Source organism: Schistocerca nitens, chromosome 5, assembly GCF_023898315.1.
Source record: "Schistocerca nitens isolate TAMUIC-IGC-003100 chromosome 5, iqSchNite1.1, whole genome shotgun sequence".
Classification (NCBI taxonomy): Eukaryota; Metazoa; Arthropoda; class Insecta; order Orthoptera; family Acrididae; genus Schistocerca; species Schistocerca nitens.
This window is the reverse complement of record NC_064618.1, coordinates 406,705,481-406,726,378: the sequence shown is the minus strand read 5'-3', so window position 1 is coordinate 406,726,378 and position 20,898 is coordinate 406,705,481. Positions and strand designations below refer to the sequence as shown.

Genomic DNA, 20,898 nt, shown 5'->3' with positions numbered 1-20,898 from the left:
TACTGACCATTGTAATTGCAATGGACAGGCATTCCTCTTAGTACACTTGTGCCGATGTTCCATAAACTTCGCTCCCTGCACTTATTCCGCTGTAGGGAAATGCACTACATCCCTTCGCTGTTCTTATGCAGCCTCCATTAATCTGTTTACAGCATGACTGCGTCAAGTGGAAAGTCTACGTGTGCACTTGCTAGCCCTGTCGTGACGTGAGTAACCACTCTTGTCCCTCTAGCTGCGAACTTGGGGTCTCAGTGCACTTATAGAGACCGCACCTTTTGTCGCAGGTAATGGCATTACGATCCCTGCAGCGGTTTCCGTTTTACATCCTCCATCTCGTTTCTGTTTGAATTACCTTAATACAGTACTTAGCAGTTTTTTATTGACACCAACGTACGGCCTGAACACAAGTGACCTCCAGGCCGGAGAGTGCAGCTGTTTACAAACACTGAATATTCCACATCGTTTGTATTTAGGCAAACATCGAATATTGTTGAATATAAATATTATAGAACATACAAACGTAATATGTTACAAGAACCTTCCAAAAATGAAAAATACTAAGTAACAAATAACTGCTGATGATCAGCATGCCAGGTAATGACGCTAACCAGTACGCCGTATCATAGCTTGCAGCTTCGCTCTCTCTCTCCTGGAGAAACAGAGGACCGCTGTTTTAGAAGTTCTCATCGGAACTGAATACAACACCGTGGATACAGATGTTATTGATCCCGTGGATGTGGCACTGGCGGATCCTCATGTCAGTTCATACCGCTGCATCCTCATCATTATCAAGAGCGTCGTAGGTAGCCTCTCCCATCAAAACTTAACGATCGTCGAGCGGCTCTTCAGTTTCCCTGAACGAAGAGCCCCCAATGTCAGTCTGTGCCTCACGACTCTAGTAGGGCTTCATACAGAGGACAAGGATGACATCCATATGTGATGTCAGACGAACGATGGACACGCTGCGGCCGAAAGTAGCACTTCATTGACTTTTCTGACAGTACCACTTTCTGCACAGCGGCAAAAATCCACATCAAGTGTCCTGGTCTGTATCTCATTAGTCGGTGCTTGCCGTTGTACTGCTCTTGGTCTTTCTCCAGACTGTCAAGCGCCCGCATCTCGTCGTCGTGCGGTAGCGTTCTCGCTTCCCACGCCCGGGTTCCCGGGTTCGATTCCCGGCGGGGTCAGGGATTTTCTCTGTCTCGTGATGGCTGGGTGTTGTGTGATGTAGTTAGGTTTAAGTAGTTCTAAGTTCTAGGGGACTCATGACCATAGTTGTTAAGTCCCATAGTGCTCAGAGCCATTTGAACCATGTTTTGAACTGTCAAGGATTCGCATGCATGTGCTTTGCTTCTTCATTTCTGCTGAACATATACGAGGGCATTTCGAAAAGTAAAGATACAATGGCTCAGAGTCCGTACATAGAACATTTATTTAGAAAACGTCAGTTACATCTTATTAACTGGATTATTTGTTATTTTTCGACATAATCACCCCCGTTATCGAAACATTTGTTAAGTCAGTGCACAAGCTTTTGTATCCGCCTGTTGTCGGAACCACATTTCATCTTTGATCTCTTCATCGTCGTGGAATGATTTTCCACCAAGATGCGACTTCAGGTAACGGAAGAAATGGAAGTCGGTGGGTGCAAGGTCCGGGCTGTATGGCGGATGGTCCAATACGTCCCATTTGAAGTTTTTGAGTAGTGCTTTGGCTAATAGCGCTGTGTGAGGCCGAGCGTTGTCATGAAGCAAGCGGACTCCATTTGTCAGCATTCCCCTGCGTTTGTTTTGAATTGCCCTTCGAAGACGTTTCAAAGTCTGGCAATATGCAGCAGCATTAATTGTCGTTCCAGGAGGCATAAATTCCAAAAGAAGAATGCCTTGAATGTCCCAAAAAACAGAAGCCATCATTTTTTTTCGCTGAAATCGACGTTTTGCATTTCTTGGATTTTGGTGAATTCGAATGGCGCCATTGCATTGATTGTTGCTTCGATTCAGGTGTATGATGATAAACCCACGTCTCGTCACCTGTCACAATGTGATCAAGGAACTCATCACCTGCTTCAGCATAGCGTGTGAGGAAGTCGAGTGCAAAGCCCATCGTTTCCTTTTGTGTTCTTCCGTTACGTTTTGGAACCCAGAGCGCACACAATTTCCTGTACCCTAATTTGACAGTCACAACGTCATAAAGAGTTGTCATTGACACGTCCGGTATGATCTGATGCAATTCTTTCAATGTGAGACGCCTATTCGCACGAATTGCTTCCTCCGTTCTCCGAAGAAGGGCATCAAAGATCACAGATGGACGACCTATTCTTTGTTCGTCATGAACATCCGTCCTACCTTCGGAGAAATGACGACAGCATTTCGTTACATTTTGTCGATTCATTTCCCACAAACAGAACAAATTTCTTTACTAATATCCGCTAGTCGCTGACCTTTTGCATGAAGAAAACGTATGACAGACCGCACTTCGCATTTGGTGGGATCCTGAATCGGCGCAGCCATTTCAAACACGACCTACTCCAACCAGAAGCAACGTTATACTGCCGAACGACCACGAGGAGAAAGCTAACGGTTCAAGGTTAACAGCAGTGTTGCCAACTTGCTCGCCAAAACTCTTCTGTTCCTCTGGCGTACGGTGTATCTTTACTTTCTGAAATACCCTCGTATTTCACGTAGTCATCCTGAGTAACATGTGACTGAAACGGGAACAGTGTACCTATTTCTTTTTCGTCCTCATGCTCATGGAGTACAAAAATGTCCAAAACATGTACAGTCTTTCTCTGCTCGGTTGCATGAGAATGTCACGATGGGCGTTATTGTATCCCAGTTCTCAGTTCGACATCGACGTACATGAAGAGCATATCTGCCAATAACTTATTAACGTGTTCTGTGAAATCATTTGTCTGTGAATGGCAGGCACTTGTCATCGTGTGGGTTATGCTGAAATGCGAAATTATATCTGACATTCTGTTATCAGGAGAAATAAAACTTGCGTTCTACGAATCGGAGAGTGGAATGTCAGATCCCCGCCGGCCGGTGTGGCCGTGCGGTTCTAGGCGCTTCAGTTTGGAACCGCGTGACCGCTACGGTCGCAGGTTCGAATCCTGCCTCGGGCATGGATGTGTGTGATGTCCTTAGGTTAATTAGGTTTAAGTAGTTCTAAGTTCTAGGGGACTGATGACCTCAGAAGTTAAATCCCATAGTGCTCAGAGCCATTTGTCAGATCCCTTAATCGGGCAGGTAGGTTAGAAAATTTAAAAAGGGAAATGGATAGGTTAACGGTAGATATAGTGGGAATTAGTGAAGTTCGGTGGCAGGAGGACCGCGCTTAATTAACCGAGCGGTCTATGGCGCTGCAGTCATGGACTGTGCGGCTGATCCCGGCGGAGGTTCGAGTCCTCCCTCAGGCGTGGGTGTGTGTGTTTGTCCTTAGGGTAGTTTAGGTTAAGTAGTGTATAACCTTAGGGACTGATGACCTTAGCAGTTAAGTCCCATAAGATTTCACACACATTTGAACACATTTTTTTTGTGGCAGGAGGAACAAGACTTTTGGTCAGGTGAATACAGGGTTATAAATACAAAATCAAATAGGGGTAATGCAGGAGTAGGTTTAATAATGAATAAAAAATAGGAGTGCGGGTAAGCTACTACAAACAGCATAGTAAATGCACTATTGTGGCCAAGATAGACACGAATCCCACGCCTACTACAGTAGTACGAGTTTATATGCCAACAAACTCTGCAGATGACGAAGAGATTGATGAAATGTATGATGAGATAAAAGAAATTATTCAGATAGTGAATGGAGACGAAAATTTAATAGTCATGCGTGACTGGAATTTGACAGTAGGAAAAGGAAGTGAAGGAAACGTAGTAGGTGAATTAGGAATAGGGGTAAAGAATGAAAGAGGAAGCCGCCAGGTAGAATTTTGCACAGAGCACAACATAATCATAGCTAAAACTTGGTTCAGGAATCATGAAAGAAGGTTTTATACGTGGAAGAACCCTGGAGACACTGGAAGGTTTCAGATGGATTATATAATGGTAAGACAGAGATTCACGAACCAGGTTTTGAATTGTAAGACGTTTCCAGGAGCAGATGTGGACTCTCACCACAATCTATTCGTCATTAACTTTAGATTAAAACACAAGAAACTGCAAAAAGAAGGGAATTTAAGGAGATTGGATCTGGATAAACCTCTGGTTCGCATTATTAGTAACCAGTCACAGAATGCTTAATTTTGAATTCATTTTTATTTGCACAGAAGAGTGTGCTATCCTAATCTTCGGAACAGCAAAGGTACCGATTAGAGGGGCAAGTAAATTTTATACGGCCTCCTCCTTTGTGCATGCTCCCTCCACCGTCGCGTCTCGCTCGTTTCACTCTGTTGAAAACTTCAGAAATCGGAACCCTTCTCCCAAATATCGTGTTTTTTTTCAACTCCCACTCGTCGAAATTTGAGTTCGTGCAATATCGTAGCGAATTCCACTACTGAAAATGAGCGGGCTGTGTAGGAGGGAACTGTTTGAACCAAAAGCACTATTGCCACAAGTTAACGATAGACGTCTGTTCTTTAGCAGCCGCTTGTTTAAGATGCTAGTTGAAGGAAATGACACCGTAGAAATGAAAATGTGACAACAGCGTGCGACTGAGTTGTGGACGGGGGAAGACTTATTTTCGTACGCATAAGATAGGAACATGAGCATGAGTACACATGTGACTCTTCGAGTTAATTCTTAAACCATTTTTCCTCCTTACCATTTTTTGGTATATTTTTCGTCCCTTCCGTGCCTGCGTTCTACAGGGGTCTATCTCGCCAACCCCTCGGTACAACCCTGGTTGCGAGCCACACATGTTCATGAAATACACTGCTGGCCACCGTAAATGCAACACCCTGAAGGAAGCATCCGAATCAAGTGAAATTTACACCATGGGTTTGCAGCGATGAGATACGCAACTGATTAGAATTTCAGCGCAGACGCACATCACGCGCGCCTGTGGCGCCAACTCATAGCGCCATTTAAGGCTTGGCGATTTCGACGAGTGTACGTTCGGCACGTGTGTTTACCTTGTGGTTGTTTCACAAGACGATCAGTTATGCCTCGTAGACAACAGCGAACATCTTTTGATCAAGTATCCGAGTTCGACAGAGGAAGGATAGTGGCTTACCGATATTGTGGATTATCATACAGAGAAATCGCTAGTCGTGTTGGACGAAACCAAACAACTGTAATGCGGATATGTGACCGTTGGATGCAGGAGGGTACGACGGACCGACGTGGTCGATCGCATTCACCTCGGTGCACCACTGCACGTGCTGATAGGCAAATTGTGCGCATGGCAGTGACGGATCGCTCAGTGACATCCCGAACCATAGCACAGCACATTGCGTCTGTAACGCATCATCCAGTGTCTGCGCGAACCATTCGACGCCGTTTACAGCAGAGTGGTCTGTCCGCAAGACGTCCATTGCTTCATCTACCATTGACGCAGAACCACAGACGTCTCCGTCGCCAATGGTGTGATGACAGACGGATGTGGACGGCAGAATGGAATGACGTTGTCTTTACTGACGAGGCACGCTTCTGTCTGCAGCACCACGATGGTCGGATTCGAGTGTGGAGACACCGTGGAGAGAGGATGCTGGACAGCTGCATTATGCACCGCCACACTGGTCTTGCACCGGGTATTATGGTATGGGGCGGTATTGGATATTACTCTCGCACGCCTCTAGTACGCATTGCCGGTACTTTAAATAGCCGGCGCTACATATCCGAGGTGCTGGAGCCAGTTGTCCTTCCTTACCTTCAGGGCTCGGCCACAGCCATATTTCAACAGGATAATGCGCGACCACACGTGGCACGCATTGTCCAAAGGTTCTTCGTCAATAACCAGATTGAATTGCTTCCCTGGCCGGCTCGCTCTCCGGATCTTTCGCCGATAGAAAACATGTGGTCCATGGTTGCTCAACGAGTGACCCACATTACATCCCCAGCTGCCACACCAGATGATCTTTGGCAACGTGTGGAAGCTGCTTGGGCTGCTGTACCCCAGGAACACATCCAACGTCTCTTTGACTCAATGCCGAGACGTGTGGCAGCGGTGATCTCCAACAATGGCGGCTACTCTGGCTACTGATTCTGGCAGGAACCACATGTCACAGACGTCTGTACACGTAATCATCTGATACTTGGTCAACATGTTATCTACAAAACAAATCTTGTTGTGCTACCTCTTGTCTTTCTTGGTGTTGCATTTACGGTGGCCAGCAGTGTATTTAAAACGATATTGACCGTGTTAATCAGCCGTAAACGTTTGAGAAATCTGAAAAGGTCTTTTAGCGACCCCTATTCTTCAACGAAACAACATTTTTCAAGATACAAACTTCAACTTCAGGCTGGAAAACAAACCTCTTGGAGCAAATGGAAATATTTATCCATGACGAAAATCGAAAAATCACATCGGTAACGTTAAAATAGAAAATACGTAACGGTTATGCATATGTATGAATGTGTTTTCCAATAGCAATATCATTATAATCCTTTAAAATAATTTTTATACTGTCGTTTCCAACAACAAATTGTCTCAGTCTCCCTTACTGTAATATACTTCTTCGACCAATATCAATGGTGCAAAAACAAGACACGAAGAAAATATTTCAGGTGCAGATAACACAAGAACAGGCACATCGATAGTCAAGTTGAAATACACCTATTAATTTGACCGCCTTCTTGTTTCTACAGGGCAGTGCACAGTTTACGAACAGTGGTTAACAAGATCCAAGGACCCATAGTTCGTAACTGTGTATACCACAAAAAGACAACCATTTCAGACGAAGAAAAATATTTAAAAGTTTTTATGTCAGGAGCACACGAAGAAACGACGTGAATATTTCCTCACATTGTGCTTCTCTTTCTCCGCAGGATGACCACATCTGATGCCAAGACTGTAAAGAAGAACTTTAATATTTGTGTGTACTCTTGTGCAAATGTTTTTTGTACATCTACATCTACATCTACGTGATTACTCTGCAATTCACATTTAAGTGCTTGGCAGAGGTTTTATCGAACCACAATCATACTATCTCTCTACCATTCCACTCCCGAACAGCGCGCGGGAAAAACGAACACCTAAACCTTTCTGTTCGAGCTCTGATTTATCTTACTTTATTTTGATGATCATTCCTACCTATGTAGGTTGGGCTCAACTAAATATTTTCGCATTCGGAAGAGAAAGTTGGTGACTGAAATTTCGTAAATAGATCTCGCCGCGACGAAAACCGTCTTTGCTTTTATCTGCCACACTCTCTCCCCTATTGCGTGATAATACAAAACGAGCTGCCCTTTTTTGCACCCTTTCGATGTCCTCCGTCAATCCCACCTGGTAAGGATCCCACAACGCGCAACAATATTCTAACAGAGGACGAACGAGTGTAGTGTAAGCTGTCTCTTTAGTGGACTTGTTGCATCTTCTAAGTGTTCTGCCAATGGAACGCAGTAGTCTGAAGAAGGATGTCGTACCTTACTTAAGTAAGTCAACAACATTCACTGCCTGGTTGTGGTTTCCAAAAATATTTTAATATCGATGAAATATAGATGAGAATTAAAAATTTAATTTCGTTGCAAAACAAGGCAAATAATTACTATCTACTACCTCAAACAATGGAAATTCTATGTTGAGATGTCAACAATATTACGAAAAGGATAGATGGGTATTCACCGTAACGGTGACACTTTGAGTTGTAGGCAGGTGCAATGAAAAGACTGTTACAGGCTGAGCTTTCAGACAAAGTATTGTTCAGAAAAGAAGGGAAAACATACACGCATTCACACAAGAAGACACACTTCACGTGACCTACCTCCGGCCACTCTGACCCCATAGCTGTCATGCGTGCGTGAGGTTTGTCTGCTTGTGTAAATGTGTGCACGTGTTTTCCTTTCTTTTCGGAAGAAGGCTTTGGGTGAAAGCTCGGTGTGTAACTATCTTTTCGTTGTGCCTGTCCGCAACTCAACGTGTCATGTTTACGGTGAGTAGCCATCTACCCGTTTCGTGTTATCTACAACGTCAACAGCTTTGAACTGCGAACTGCAGTAGAACAACTGAAATCATTAAAAATGTAAGTCCTTACGTTATTTGTGAAAAGCTAGGTGCTGGCCAGCTGCTCAGCTTCTGTGTAAAACACAACGTTCCAGTACTATCGGTCGCTGAAGCGTGTACAGTAGTGGCGCTGCTTGGTGCGCGCTTTCTCACATGTGTGCTGTCGGCGGCACGTGTTGCAGCAGATGGCCCCGCGGGAGCGACGGATCAACTGCAGCGCGACGCGCTCCATGGCCGCCATGTCGCTCGGCTTCATCGTCCTCGTGACGCCCTGGACGCTGCAGGAGGTCGTCGCAGCGTGCACGGGTTCCAAGGTGAGTGAACTCTCAACGAGACACAGTATCCGTTCACTCCCTCCTTTCTTAACTTCTATGTAAAACAACAGTCAGGGCCGTATATTTTCAATTATGAGCCAAAACATTATGACCAACTACTCAACAGCATATTGGTCTACCTTTGTAGCGTGATGCAGCATAGATCCTGCGTGGAATGGGTTCGAAAAGTCCTTGACAGGTTTCCATAGGTCTACGCACAGGTCAGGCAATTCCTATACATCACGGACCAGTGTCAAGCGGCGCGCAGTTGGCTCCCAGCAGCGTCCCAGATATGTTCCATCACGTTCCAGGTCGAACGAATTTGATGGCCAACACATCAACTTGAGTTCACTACCAAGCTGCTCAAACCAGTGTAGCAAGATTATAGCCTGGTGATACGGACAGTTATCCCTCGGTAAGATGCCATCCCCGCCGGGGAAAATATCAAGTGTGAAGGGACACAGTGGGTCCGCAATAACACTCATTAAGTCCACAGCTCTCACGGTGCTTTCAGTTGCTAACACATGCCGCAGATGAGTCTCCCAAACAGCATAATAGGCCGTTACCGAACAGCATAATAGGCCGTTACCGGCTTGCGTCTGTGGTGCGGCGCATGTATTGAGCAGCCTTTCGCCATGGTGGCGGTGTACATGAGCCTCGACGTATGTTTCTGTTCATCCTCTCTTCAGTCTTTATGATCCTGAAACTGTATCTGATGATGTCACTGGGAACACACAGCGGTCGTCTGCTACGAAGCCCAATGTTCAACGATGTATTCTGCACGATGTACGGTGGCAGGTTCGAATCCTGCCTCGGGCATGGATGTGTGTGATGTCCCTAGTTAGGTTTAAGCAGTTCTAAGTTCTAGGGGACTGATGACTTCAGATGTTAAGTCCCGTAGTGCTCAGAACCATTTTTTTGCTGTACGATGTGCTCCGAAACACCAGCGCCTACACCATTACTACACTCTGTCGTCATATTTTCCGCATATAGCCGCTTATCCCACTTTACAAAGAGGGCAAACTTTCAACCTCCATGTTCTGTGGCAAATCGTGCACATACAACAACTTGTCGCTTAATCGTGGCTGCATTGTCTTTCAACAACTTCCAGCTACGCCCTTTCCGAGACGCCCGTTCCCAGACGCCGGGCTATTGCAGCTAGTCCTTTGTCATAGACATTTATGCCGGTGAATCTCCCCATTTGCGTCTCATAACGTCTCTAGAATGATTTTCCATTCGTAAGTCTCGCTGTTGACGGTGATCATAATGCTTTGATTCATATACACTGCCTGACAAAACCGTGAAGAACCCAGAAGGGGAGGAGGAAAAGAAATAAAACCTCACGGAATCACAGGATATGCGCAGTTATTTCAAAAATGTCAAGTTAACAAACTACGTGGTAGTATGAGCCCACTTATCGGTACCACGTTGTACACCCTAAGGTGTGGACACAAGTAATGATTTGGCTGGGAAGAGTGTCGTAAAGCCGTTGTATCCCCTCTCCAAGCTGGCCCACTTCTGTTGTGAGTGGTGTGAGTGGTCCCTGATATTCCCGATGGCGGCGCTGGGACAGGCCTGACATCCGAGCTGCTCACAGTCATGTTATATGAGGGAAAGATCTGAGAACCTTGCTGGCCACAGGAGTCCCTTAACATCAAGCAGGCAGTTCATAAAGACGCGTGCCATGCATGAACGAGTACTGACCTGTTGAAAAACAGTACCACAATACTGTAGTCTGAGAGACGAGGACAAAGGCTATCAGTGACGTATTAGTGTGGCATCAATTCCATCACTATCGCCTGTCACCTGAAGTCATATCTGATGGCTCCCCACATCATGATTGAGACGCCCACAAAGCCGTGCAGGGCAGAACAGGTGATAAGACTGTGGAAAGGGCCAAATAAGGTTTCAGTCAGGTTAACTCAAAATTGTAATTTATTATAATTTAATAACACCTTTAAACCAAAACGGCACATAGCCGAACCTTTAGAACTACGAGTTTCGAAAAGGCAATTATTCCACGGCTGAGGGTCTCAAACAAGAAATCTTATGTCAACAAAATAAAAATGCAGTTAAAATAGCAAATAAATTAATTAAAATATATATGGTATCACAGCTAGGCTGGAAAGTCTCAAGGCAAAAGTAGATAGAACAAACATATGCAAGGTGCAATACAAGCGGCTGAGGGCCACAATTAAATTTGAAAATTTTAAAATATATTACCATAATCTTTTAAGACAGAAGGCCGCAATGATTTTGCTTAAGGGGTAATTTCAAGAATAGGGTTTTAGGCGACTTAAGGCCCACAATTTATTTTACAAAATTCAAAAATACATAAGGTCCAGTAAGAACAAGAATCTTTAAATCACTGGCTATGATAGATTATAGACAGACAATTAAACACCAGTGAGAGGGACAGTAAAGAAAACGGCACTCAGAAGCCTCCAGGGAGGTCGCTCTGCCCTTGTTAACTTAGGTGAGACAGGTGGTGAGCCCAACTACACTTGATCCGTCGGAGCCCAACCAGAGGACAGCCACGGACCGACCGACAAAACGAGTTGCTTTCGCCAATCGGTGCATGAGAACTCAACCATCAAAAGTTACGAACGTGATTATCCACAATGAAATATGTGTTAGCTGTTAAAACCGCACATCACGTTGGGCAGCAACAACAGGTGAGGAAAGGACGCTGCCTGAAATTAAGTTAGTGGCCAGGGCAGGTAACCGGCACACTAACGGTCATAAAGTAGAAAATTCCGCTGGTGCACTCGAATTGTAGTCAACCAATATAGTTAATTGCTCTGCATGGCGGCTAAATTTCATCAATAGAAACACTCGTGTTGCTCGCAGGAAAACCTCCCCAACAGCGAACCATCTAAACGAACCACACAACATGAATGGACGTGGCTTGGATAGTTGAAACCCCTACTCAACTTTTACGTCCGGGGTCGGTGGACCACGAAGCTCGTAGCGATCGGGCTGCTCCATACACGCTCCAACACTGCCCAGGGACCGCCAGCGGACCCAGCCGACTACACCGCGTGGAGATAACTTCCCTGGTCCGCAGTAACCGACCGACTCCTCAGAATGCCCACAGCATCTAAAATAGTCATCAGTGGAAATCACGCCAACTAGACACACAACCTGACAAACACTTGAACGAAGACCTGAACGATACCCAACAGTAACTAAACACGCATGAAGATAAATCGGGAGTCGATGCACACACACGCAGCCGACTCATGAACGATCGGCGAGCCAAAATGCGTCGTCCGGTAGGACAACCGACCGACGATCCACCAAGACCGTGGCCCGGCTCAAGTGATGCGTGGCGGCAATGGTCGGGCGAGCCATGTCGACACAGACCTCACAGCTCCAATCCAACTGCACTAGTGGTGCATTGCAACTCCCGACTGATAGGTCCGGACTGTGCTCCAGGCATGTTCTGACTGACTGGCAGACCCGAACTCGCCACCAGAACTCACATACGATAGACAACCACTGAGAAGTAATAGCAGTCCAGCAAAGATACTACGAGAGGGGATATATCAATACGCTCTGCTAGCACCAGTCACGGTCAGGCAAGGCAGCAACTCAGGGACATTAGTAATTTAAATTAACGCAGTGAGGTGGAAGTACGTTAAAAACATGGTGTAAAATAGATGATGGCAGGAACACGAGCCACGCACGGCTCATGACGCCAGGAGTAACTTCGCTGTGCCTCACCAAAACACTGGAAAAATAAATTTGTCCCCATCATGTCGTCCTAGGCGCTGTCGATGGTCGTCAGGGGTACTGCAGGGGTGGCTAGCTGAATACAATGGGACGACATTAATCAGCAGTCTGTGATTTCCCATCACGGTACCACTTCAAACGCCGTCGTTTGTTTTGTGGTGCTAACGGCAGCTCAATCGTGAGATGGTAACTCCCTAACCCGGGTGCTGCTGGTCTCTGACCAATGGAGCAGCATGACAAAGAAGTGGATCCATGACTTGTTCACGGATGCCAGGCGCAGATTTGAGGATGTTACGTTGTGCATTGCGTACTATTCGGGGACCCTCAATTTTGATGGTCAGACGAGGTCGATCGGAAAATCTACGGCGTCTTTTCCTACCCTCAGATACCCATGCAGTTGAATTTTATGTTAGCAGAAGAGCCAACACCGTGTTACGAGTGGAGGCCGAAATGCACGCGTTTCAGCTCACGCAGGCTGGCGTGAGGAGGGAAGAACTATACTGACGTGAGGTCTGGAACATGACAAGGAATGAGAATTCAGAAAGCGTACTTAACTTTAATCTATTAATGATGAACGTCGCTCTTGACGGTACATGATTCACAACATTATCTGTTCAGAATACATTCTTGAAGATAGTACTTATAGTAACTGAATATGGCGCCTTGCTAGGTTGTAGTAAATGACGTAGTTGAAGGCTATGGTAAACTGTCTTCTCTGCAAATGAGAGCGTATGTAGACAGTGAACCATCGCTAGCAAAGTCGGCTGTACAACTGGGGCGAGTGCTAGGGAGTACCTCTAGACTAGACCTGCCGTGTGGCGGCGCTCGGTCTGCAATCACTGATAGTGGCGACACGCGGGTCCGACGTATGCTAACGGACCGCGGCCGATTTAAAGGCTACCACCTAGCAAGTGTGGTGTCTGGCGGTGACACCACATTGAACATTACAGACTGTCACATCGGAATACACCACAAATCTGTGTATTGTACGATTCAACCAGCCAGCCAAACAGAGACGTACAATGATGCCACTTTCAAACTATGCCACGTTCTGATAATATTGAGTCACACTAATACGCCACTTAAATACTGTACCAGTCCAGGTGACAACACTAAACACGGACAGCAATAACGCACTCTTCTGGCCGATCACCTGCTACAGATAATTGTTCTTCTAATCGCTTACTACCCAATGACGGAGTGTACGTGTTATGTTACACTGAGGTCTGACCATACCCTACGGCCGCTTCACTTTTTCGTCAGACAATCTATATACAGTCAGCTTCCTCGATTATTTAACATATTTTAAAACTTTATAGGTTGAAGCTTAGCAGGCAGTTCAGTTGAAGATGAATTTACATCTCTCAAAAGAGAAATCACAGAAGTCGGAAAGAAAACAGTCAGTACAACGAAGTAAATGCGAAGAAACCTTGGATAAGAGAAGAAATACTTCAGTTGATTGACGAAAGAATGAAGTACAAAAACGTTCAGCGAAATTCTAGAATACAGAAATACTTACAAATCACTTACGAATGAAATAAACAGGCAGTGCAGGGAAGTTAAGGCAAAATTGGTGTAGGAAAAATGTGAAGACATAGAAATAGAAACGTTCGTCGAAAGAACGGACTCAGCATATAGGAAATTCAAAATAACTTTCGGTGAAATTAAAACCAAGGGCGGTAACGTTAAGAGTGCAATGGGAATTCCATCGTTAATCTCTGCTGCGTCTGGATCACGGGGTCCCGGGTTGGATTCCGGGCCGGGTTGGGGATTTTCTCTGCCCGGGGACTGGGTGTTTGTGTTGTTCTCATCATTTCATCATCATCGTCATCATCATCGTCATCATCATTCGTGACAGTGGCTCGCTTGGAACTACGTAAAAAATTCGACAGTATGCCATCTTAGGCAATTTATAACACTTAAAACACTTGATAATGGTACTTTGAAACCGAAATCATGATTGTGTAAATGTAAATGTAACATTGTAAATAAACAACAGTGTAATGGTGGTACTTACTTTAAAGAGGTAAAAATCGGGACTCTGTACGGGCGTTGATGACCGCGCAGTTGAGCGCCCCACAAACCAAACATAATCATCACCGTTAAACTCAGAGGAGAGAGCGGATAGATGGAAAGAGTACATTGAAAGCCTCTGCAAGAGGCAAGACTTGTCGGATGACGGGATAGAAGAAAAAACAGGAATCGAAAGGCAACAGATGGGAGATCCAGTATTAGAATCAGAACCTAGAAGAGCTTTGGAAAGCTTAAAAGCAAATAAGTGAGCAGGAATTTCTAAAATCATTGGAGGAAGTCATAACAAAACGACTATTCACGTTAGTGTGTACAATGTATAACGTTGACAATATACTGTCAGACTTTCGGATAAACATCGTCAACATAATTTCGAAGATAGCAAGAGCCGGAAAGTGCGAAAATTATCGCACAATCAGGTTAACAGCACATGCATCCAAGTTGCTGATGATATTAATAGACGGAATAACTGAAAAGAAAAATGAGGATCTGTTACACGACTATCAGTTTGGCTTTAGTAAAGGTAAAAGCTCTAGAGAGGCAGTTACGACGCTGCGGTTGATAATGGGAACAAGAGTGACACGTTCATTGGATATGTTGACGAGGACGAAGCGTTCGCAATATGTTCAAAATTCTTAGAAAAGTAGGGGCAAGCTATAGGGAAAGACGAGTAATATTCAGTAGGTATAAGAACCAAAAGGGAACAATAAGAGTGTGAGACGAAGAACGAAGTATTCGGATTAAAAAGGGTGTAAGGTAGGGATATAGTCTTTCGCCCCAACTGTTATGTCTACACATCGAAGAAGCAATGGGGTAAATAAAAGAAGGGTTCAAGAGTGCGATTAAAATTCGGGGTGAAAGGATATCAATGATTAGATCTGCTGATGACGTTGCTATCCAGAGTGAAAGTGGAGAAGAACTACAGGATCTGCTGAATGGAATGAACCGTCTAATGAGTACAGAATATTGATTGAGAGTGAATCGAAGAAAGACGAAAGTAATGATAAGTAGGAGAAATGAGAATAGGAGGTCACGAAGTAGACGAAGTTAAGGAACCCTGCTACCAAGGCAGCAAAATAACTCATGACGGACACAGCAAGGAGGACATAAAAAGCAGACCAGCACATGCAATAAAGGCTTTTCTGGCCAATAGAAGTCTTCTGATGTCAAATACAGACCTTAACTTGAGGAAGAAATTTCTGTGAATGTACGTTTGGAGCACAGCATTGTGTGGTTGTGAGACATGGACTGTGGGAAAACAGGAGAGAATCAAAGCCTATGAGACGTGGTGCAACAGAATAATGTTGAAAATACGGTGGACTGATGAGGTAAGAAATGAGGAGATTCTCCACAGAATCTGCGAAGAAAAGAATATTACTGACAAGAGCAAGGGACAGGATGATTGGATATGTGTTAAGACTTTAGGGAATAACTTTCATAATACTAGATGGAGCAGTAGAGGGTAAAAACTAAAGAGTAAGACAGAGATTGGAATATATCCAGCAAATAATTGACGTAGGCTGCAATTGCTATTCTGCGATGAAAAGGGTGATACAGGAGAAGAATTCGTGGCGGGACACATCAAATCAGTCTGAAGACTGATAATTCGAAAAAAATGGGTTAATGCTTCCACAGCTGCTATCCCTTTCTGTTAAAATAAAATAATTTACCAATGTTTCGTCTTCACCTGCGGGAGATACCCTTATAAATACAACTGACAACATCAGCAGCAGCACAAGGAGCCCCCAATATACAAGAGCTCCATAGACCGCATCAAGATTTGTCACCTGATGCAGAGTGCATTGTTACCTTTGACTAATTACCTCATTCTCCATTAAAAGTTATCGACTGTTAAAATAACCTTCTTGTTTCCCTGTCTCTTAAAATTATCACAGTGTTTATGTTACGTTTCTGATGATTCTCCTGAGAGCGCTTGGTACTATGTTATTTTCGTGTAATGTCTCTCTCAAAACGCGTACTAAACATTAGTAAAGAATGTTAAACATCAGCCGCGGCCTCTCAGCCCTAGGCTTTTAACGTATGTAATTTAATACTTGTTTCCCCCATGCAGTTGACTGAACCGCAGATTCCAACACCAGGTTGACTATTCCTGTCCATTATTCTAGCGTTTCCATAAACTTCTTTTCTTGTCCTTTCATTCTGGTACTTCACTTTGTGTGCGATCCGTTTATCGGGCATATTTCTAACTTGTAGAACTGTTGGTTGTCCGCGTGGGTCACGTCGCACCCCGGACACACGAAAATTGTAGAACTTCATTTTGTAGTTTACCAAGCAATTTCGTTCCCGACACCCTTTATACCATCACATTTCCAAAGTTTGTGAATTTATTCCTTTCGGTTTTCCACATGGTCAACCATTTACTTATATACAAAGCTAATATCTGCATAAAACCATTTTGGGTATTAGGCCGCGTCATTATAAATTCCAAAAAAATAAAATGCCAACGAGCTCACCGCCTGCAGTAAGTCGCTCTGAAGAGGACTGCTTCAAAGTCGGTCGAAACGCGGCATTTCATTTGTTTTAGTGTTTCATAAAGGTGCAGCCTAATACCCAAAATGATTTTACTCAGATTGTCACTAGCCGTGGAAATGTACGAACATAAATTAATGCCAGTATTCCCCCTCGGTGTACTCGTGTTATGACACGGAGCGATAGTTATCTAACTTATTTTGCTACGCTGTAAACATGCGACCACACAGACTTATCCGGTAAGCTCGATGAATGATGCATAGGCGGTTTTCAAAATTGTGTCATTTACTGCAATACTCTCGAGGTTTCTACGGATGCCATGGTCACTGTGGTCAGGAAGACTTTAGTTTGTCTTCAATGAATGTTCTAGTAGTTCTCAAAATCTCAGAAATGGACGAAAGGTTTTAATCAGTCACTCGTGTACCGGTCTGGTGCGGAAATAGAAAACTGCGAAAACTAAAGCCGATGCCTTAAAAAACAGGCATTTAAAAAATTATTCACACAGAAACATCGAAATGAATTACCATTATTTGACCACTGCACAAACTTTCACATGAATGACGTAAGAATAAGGATTTCTCCTGCTGAAGAAATTGTAAATCATTTAAGAAAGAATAAGGGATTAGTGAAATTACGATTCGGTGTAAAACAGAGAGTACTCCGCAGCACTGGTTCATCTCTCGCAGCGAACAGTCAGAAGCGGGTGGAAAAAAAAGCCCGATTACTCCCGTATATATGAATCGAAAAAAGAACAGGTGCGCTAAATTAGAGACCAATATCCTTAACTTTGATTTCCTGCAGGACCCTTGACCATATTCCAAGCTCGTTTCTGATTAATTTCCTAGGGAGAGAGAGAGAGAGAGAGAGAGAGAGAGAGAGAAAGAGAAAGAGAAATTTTCTGTCCACAAAAGAGAACGATTGATCCACTTGTGCAAAGTACAACTCACTTTCTCTCTCTCTCTCTCTCTCTCTCTCTCTCGCTCTCTGTCTGTCTGTCTGTCAACAGACTTGTGCCTGATTTGATGCGGCCCATCATGAATTCCTCTTTTGTGGCAACCTCTTCATCTCAGAGTGGCGGCATTTACGCCCGAGGTCCCTACGTATTTGTTTGTTAGTTTTTGTATATTCCTGTTTATATCTAAGACTTCTTGCGATCCAATGATGCAGGCTATATTCGATTACTTATGGAAGACTTTCAACACTGTATTACTCTTCAGACTGTTAACTGCCTCGAAGACTTCTTGACAAACAGAATCCCTTGGCGGAGAGCATTCATCGGAGAAAAGGGTAAAGTGCCCATATTTCGAGTGGTTGCCTAATTCCTGGTGGCTGAATATCTCCCATGCTTGGTGCTGCGCTGCGAAGCTCGCTGCAACAACCAGTAGCGATGGATATTCTGACACGCCTTTGTGAGTTTGGCGCCGGAGCTGTTAACGTTTCGTTCTCCTTCTTCAAGCCAGGTAAGACGCACCTTCAAGTGTTTCTTGTGGGATCCTGCCCACTCGTCTCCTATAGGCTGCCCAGGAAGCTGTTTCCTAGAATAACTAGACAACATATAATCAACTCATATTAATGGAGTTTATTACAGTAATTGAATTGACAAAACTTTTGTTTCTACATGATGGGTCGCAAGCAATTGGCTACATGCAAATAATCAATGTCCTTTGATAGATACAATTTCTATGCAAACTAATCGCATGAGTTCAAAAGTCAGCGTTATCGTTAATATCACTGCTGCTCTTCTAGAGCCCTTCTTCTACTGTCCGTGTCTACTAGTGCGGCCGCGGCTAGGCGGCGCGTCGCTTTTGTTCCTTTGATGTATAAGCCGCTCCAGTCGTGGTGACGGATAACTACTCTCCGACTGCGGGAGACATCTTGGGAGATGCAGACGTCTTTTTAACTTTAAAGATGTTTCTCGCAGTTGGGGACTAAACGCCAGGGAACAGTTTTGTATGTCAGCCACGGCCGCTCAGCCCAGAAGCTGTAACTAAATTTATTAGCTAAAGTTAACAGTAATAGAAGGTCGATTTCATGAGAGAGCATCCGTTAGACGAAAACGAGAAAGAGCGCAACTGACTGGTTTCTGTTTTTCTTTTTTCAGTAACTCATAACTGGATAGAATCGTTCACGATCAAAAACGAGCTAACAATAGCAACATTTCTCTGTTTTTAGCCTAGAAGAACTTCTTGGAAAATGTTACGAACACGGCCATCAACTTAATGCGTGTTAGGTAGAAAAAAACAGTTGTGGACTTCACGAAATTACTGTTATTGTTTTTACCGTTTCAAAGCATTATATGATTACCAGTAAATGCCCATGAGAATGATAAAAAAACCTTTTTTTTCGCTATCCACTGTTTTCTAGTTTGAACGAATTTCTCCTTTTCTAGATATTCGAATCGAAGAAATGCAGTGATTTCACTGGTGATGATGCCCTATATACCATTCTTAAAGTGTCAATGGTCACGCACACACACACACACACACACACACACACACAAATGGGCTGACTTCGGACGATAACCTAAAATAAAAATCAGTACCACTTTATAACCAGAATTCATAATGTCATAGTGAATGAAGCAGGTAGGAGGGTAAATTCATCATTCTGGCTCATTCTGATGTCTTGTTTGCACTCTTGAGCATTCATCTTCTCTCATTCTCCTCCTCGTTCCGCGGCTCGTAAAAATGTGTTTGCGTTATTTGAGTCGCGCCTCTCTGCACGATACAGGTGTACGACATCTTCGTAAATGTGGTAACATTGTCTTCAGGATGTACCTGTCTGCCGTTGTCTAGACGTGTCTGGTAATCCTGCTCAAACTTCTTCTCTCTTTTTAAACGGCACATCCTACGAAAATCACTAACTTCACACAGAATTATTTTCGTTGCTCAAGTGACAAAAAAGTTAGTAGCCGTAACTTTAAGATTTTAAACTTTATGGAACAGACTCTATACGTTAGAATAACACATATTCTGAAGACCATATGACTCACAGAGCACAAAGATTTAAAATTGATTCTCTCCGCTTCCTTATTGATATAAAGATATTTTTTTAAGTTTCACATTTTTTGAAAGACCGCAATTAAAAAAATGCTTATTAATTTCAGAAGGTCTTTTTAGCGGTTGCCGCTTACTGACGTGAAACATAAATGGAGATCACGATGACTGATAACCAGCCTCGTGGATTCTTGGCTTGCGTTACTGGATAGTAATGCGGTGGTCCTTAGTTCGATTCGTGATACTAACCTCGCTTATTTATGTGCTGGAAACGTCCGGAATGGAGTTCAGCCCATCTCGTGAGAAGCTGGTTGAGAAAATGCCAGAAGATTTCATACGCAGACAGTGCAACTGGTGTTAAATCAAAAAGTCAAAAATTGACAGGAAGTATTCTCCTCAAAATTAGATCAGTGTGTCTGAAGTAATTGTTAAAACAAGTACTTCAAATTCTGTTTATTAAGTTCGGTAGATGCACTGGTAGCGGAAGTACGTATAATCCTTTAAGAACCCGCCCAAACGTAAAACCTGTATGATATCAGATCGGTTGAACTTAGAAACAATGCGAAACGACTTACGTCGTCCAGCCTCTTACGGCCAATCCAGCGGTCGGGTACAACGTCGTTTAACCAACTGCGTGCTGATTTATTATGCCAGTGAGACGGCGCACTTTCTTGACGCCATATAAGTTTCTGTGGTTCAACTTCTTCCAGTTGTGGAAAGAGCCATAGTTCCGGAGCGATAAACTTTCCGCCGTGGTACGTCACAACAGACATTCAATTTAGGAGAGTCACGTTGCAACTGTACCATCTCGTGAGGATCTGATGACCCCAAGATCCGCATAATGTGTGTTCACATTTCCACTTAGGTGAAATGGCGATACATCACTGAAGACGATACTGTCCAGAAAATCTTCATCGTCATGCAACGTTTGCACAGTTGGCATGTATACCCTTACTCTGTAGGTTTTTAGGTTGTAACAACTGCGAACGACAAGGACTTAGTTGTAAGCGTCTCCTTAAGAGTCTCCACGCAGACATCACTGGAATGCCTAACTAACGACTAGCCTTCAGAACTGATTTTTTGGGCTACGCGTGAAAGACTCTCCCATTCATCCAACATGTTCTTCAGTCACTCTTGGTCGTCCCGTACTCTTGCCGTGGGAATGACAGCCCGTGTCTTCAAAGAGTTAATACCATGTACGGATGTTATTATCACTTGGAGGATTA

The 20,898-nt window shown here is 44.0% G+C and overlaps 1 protein-coding gene across 1 annotated transcript in view; it reads left to right on the top strand.

Annotated features, from left to right (window-relative positions):
- Nucleotides 1-8,336: 8,336 nt before the first annotated feature.
- Nucleotides 8,337-20,898, top strand: part of LOC126260497 (uncharacterized) — a 54,037-nt gene continuing 41,475 nt past the window's right edge. The window contains exon 1 of the mRNA XM_049957826.1: nt 8,337-8,420. Coding sequence (XP_049813783.1) covers nt 8,337-8,420 — 84 coding nt within the window. The remainder of the gene's footprint in view (nt 8,421-20,898) is intronic.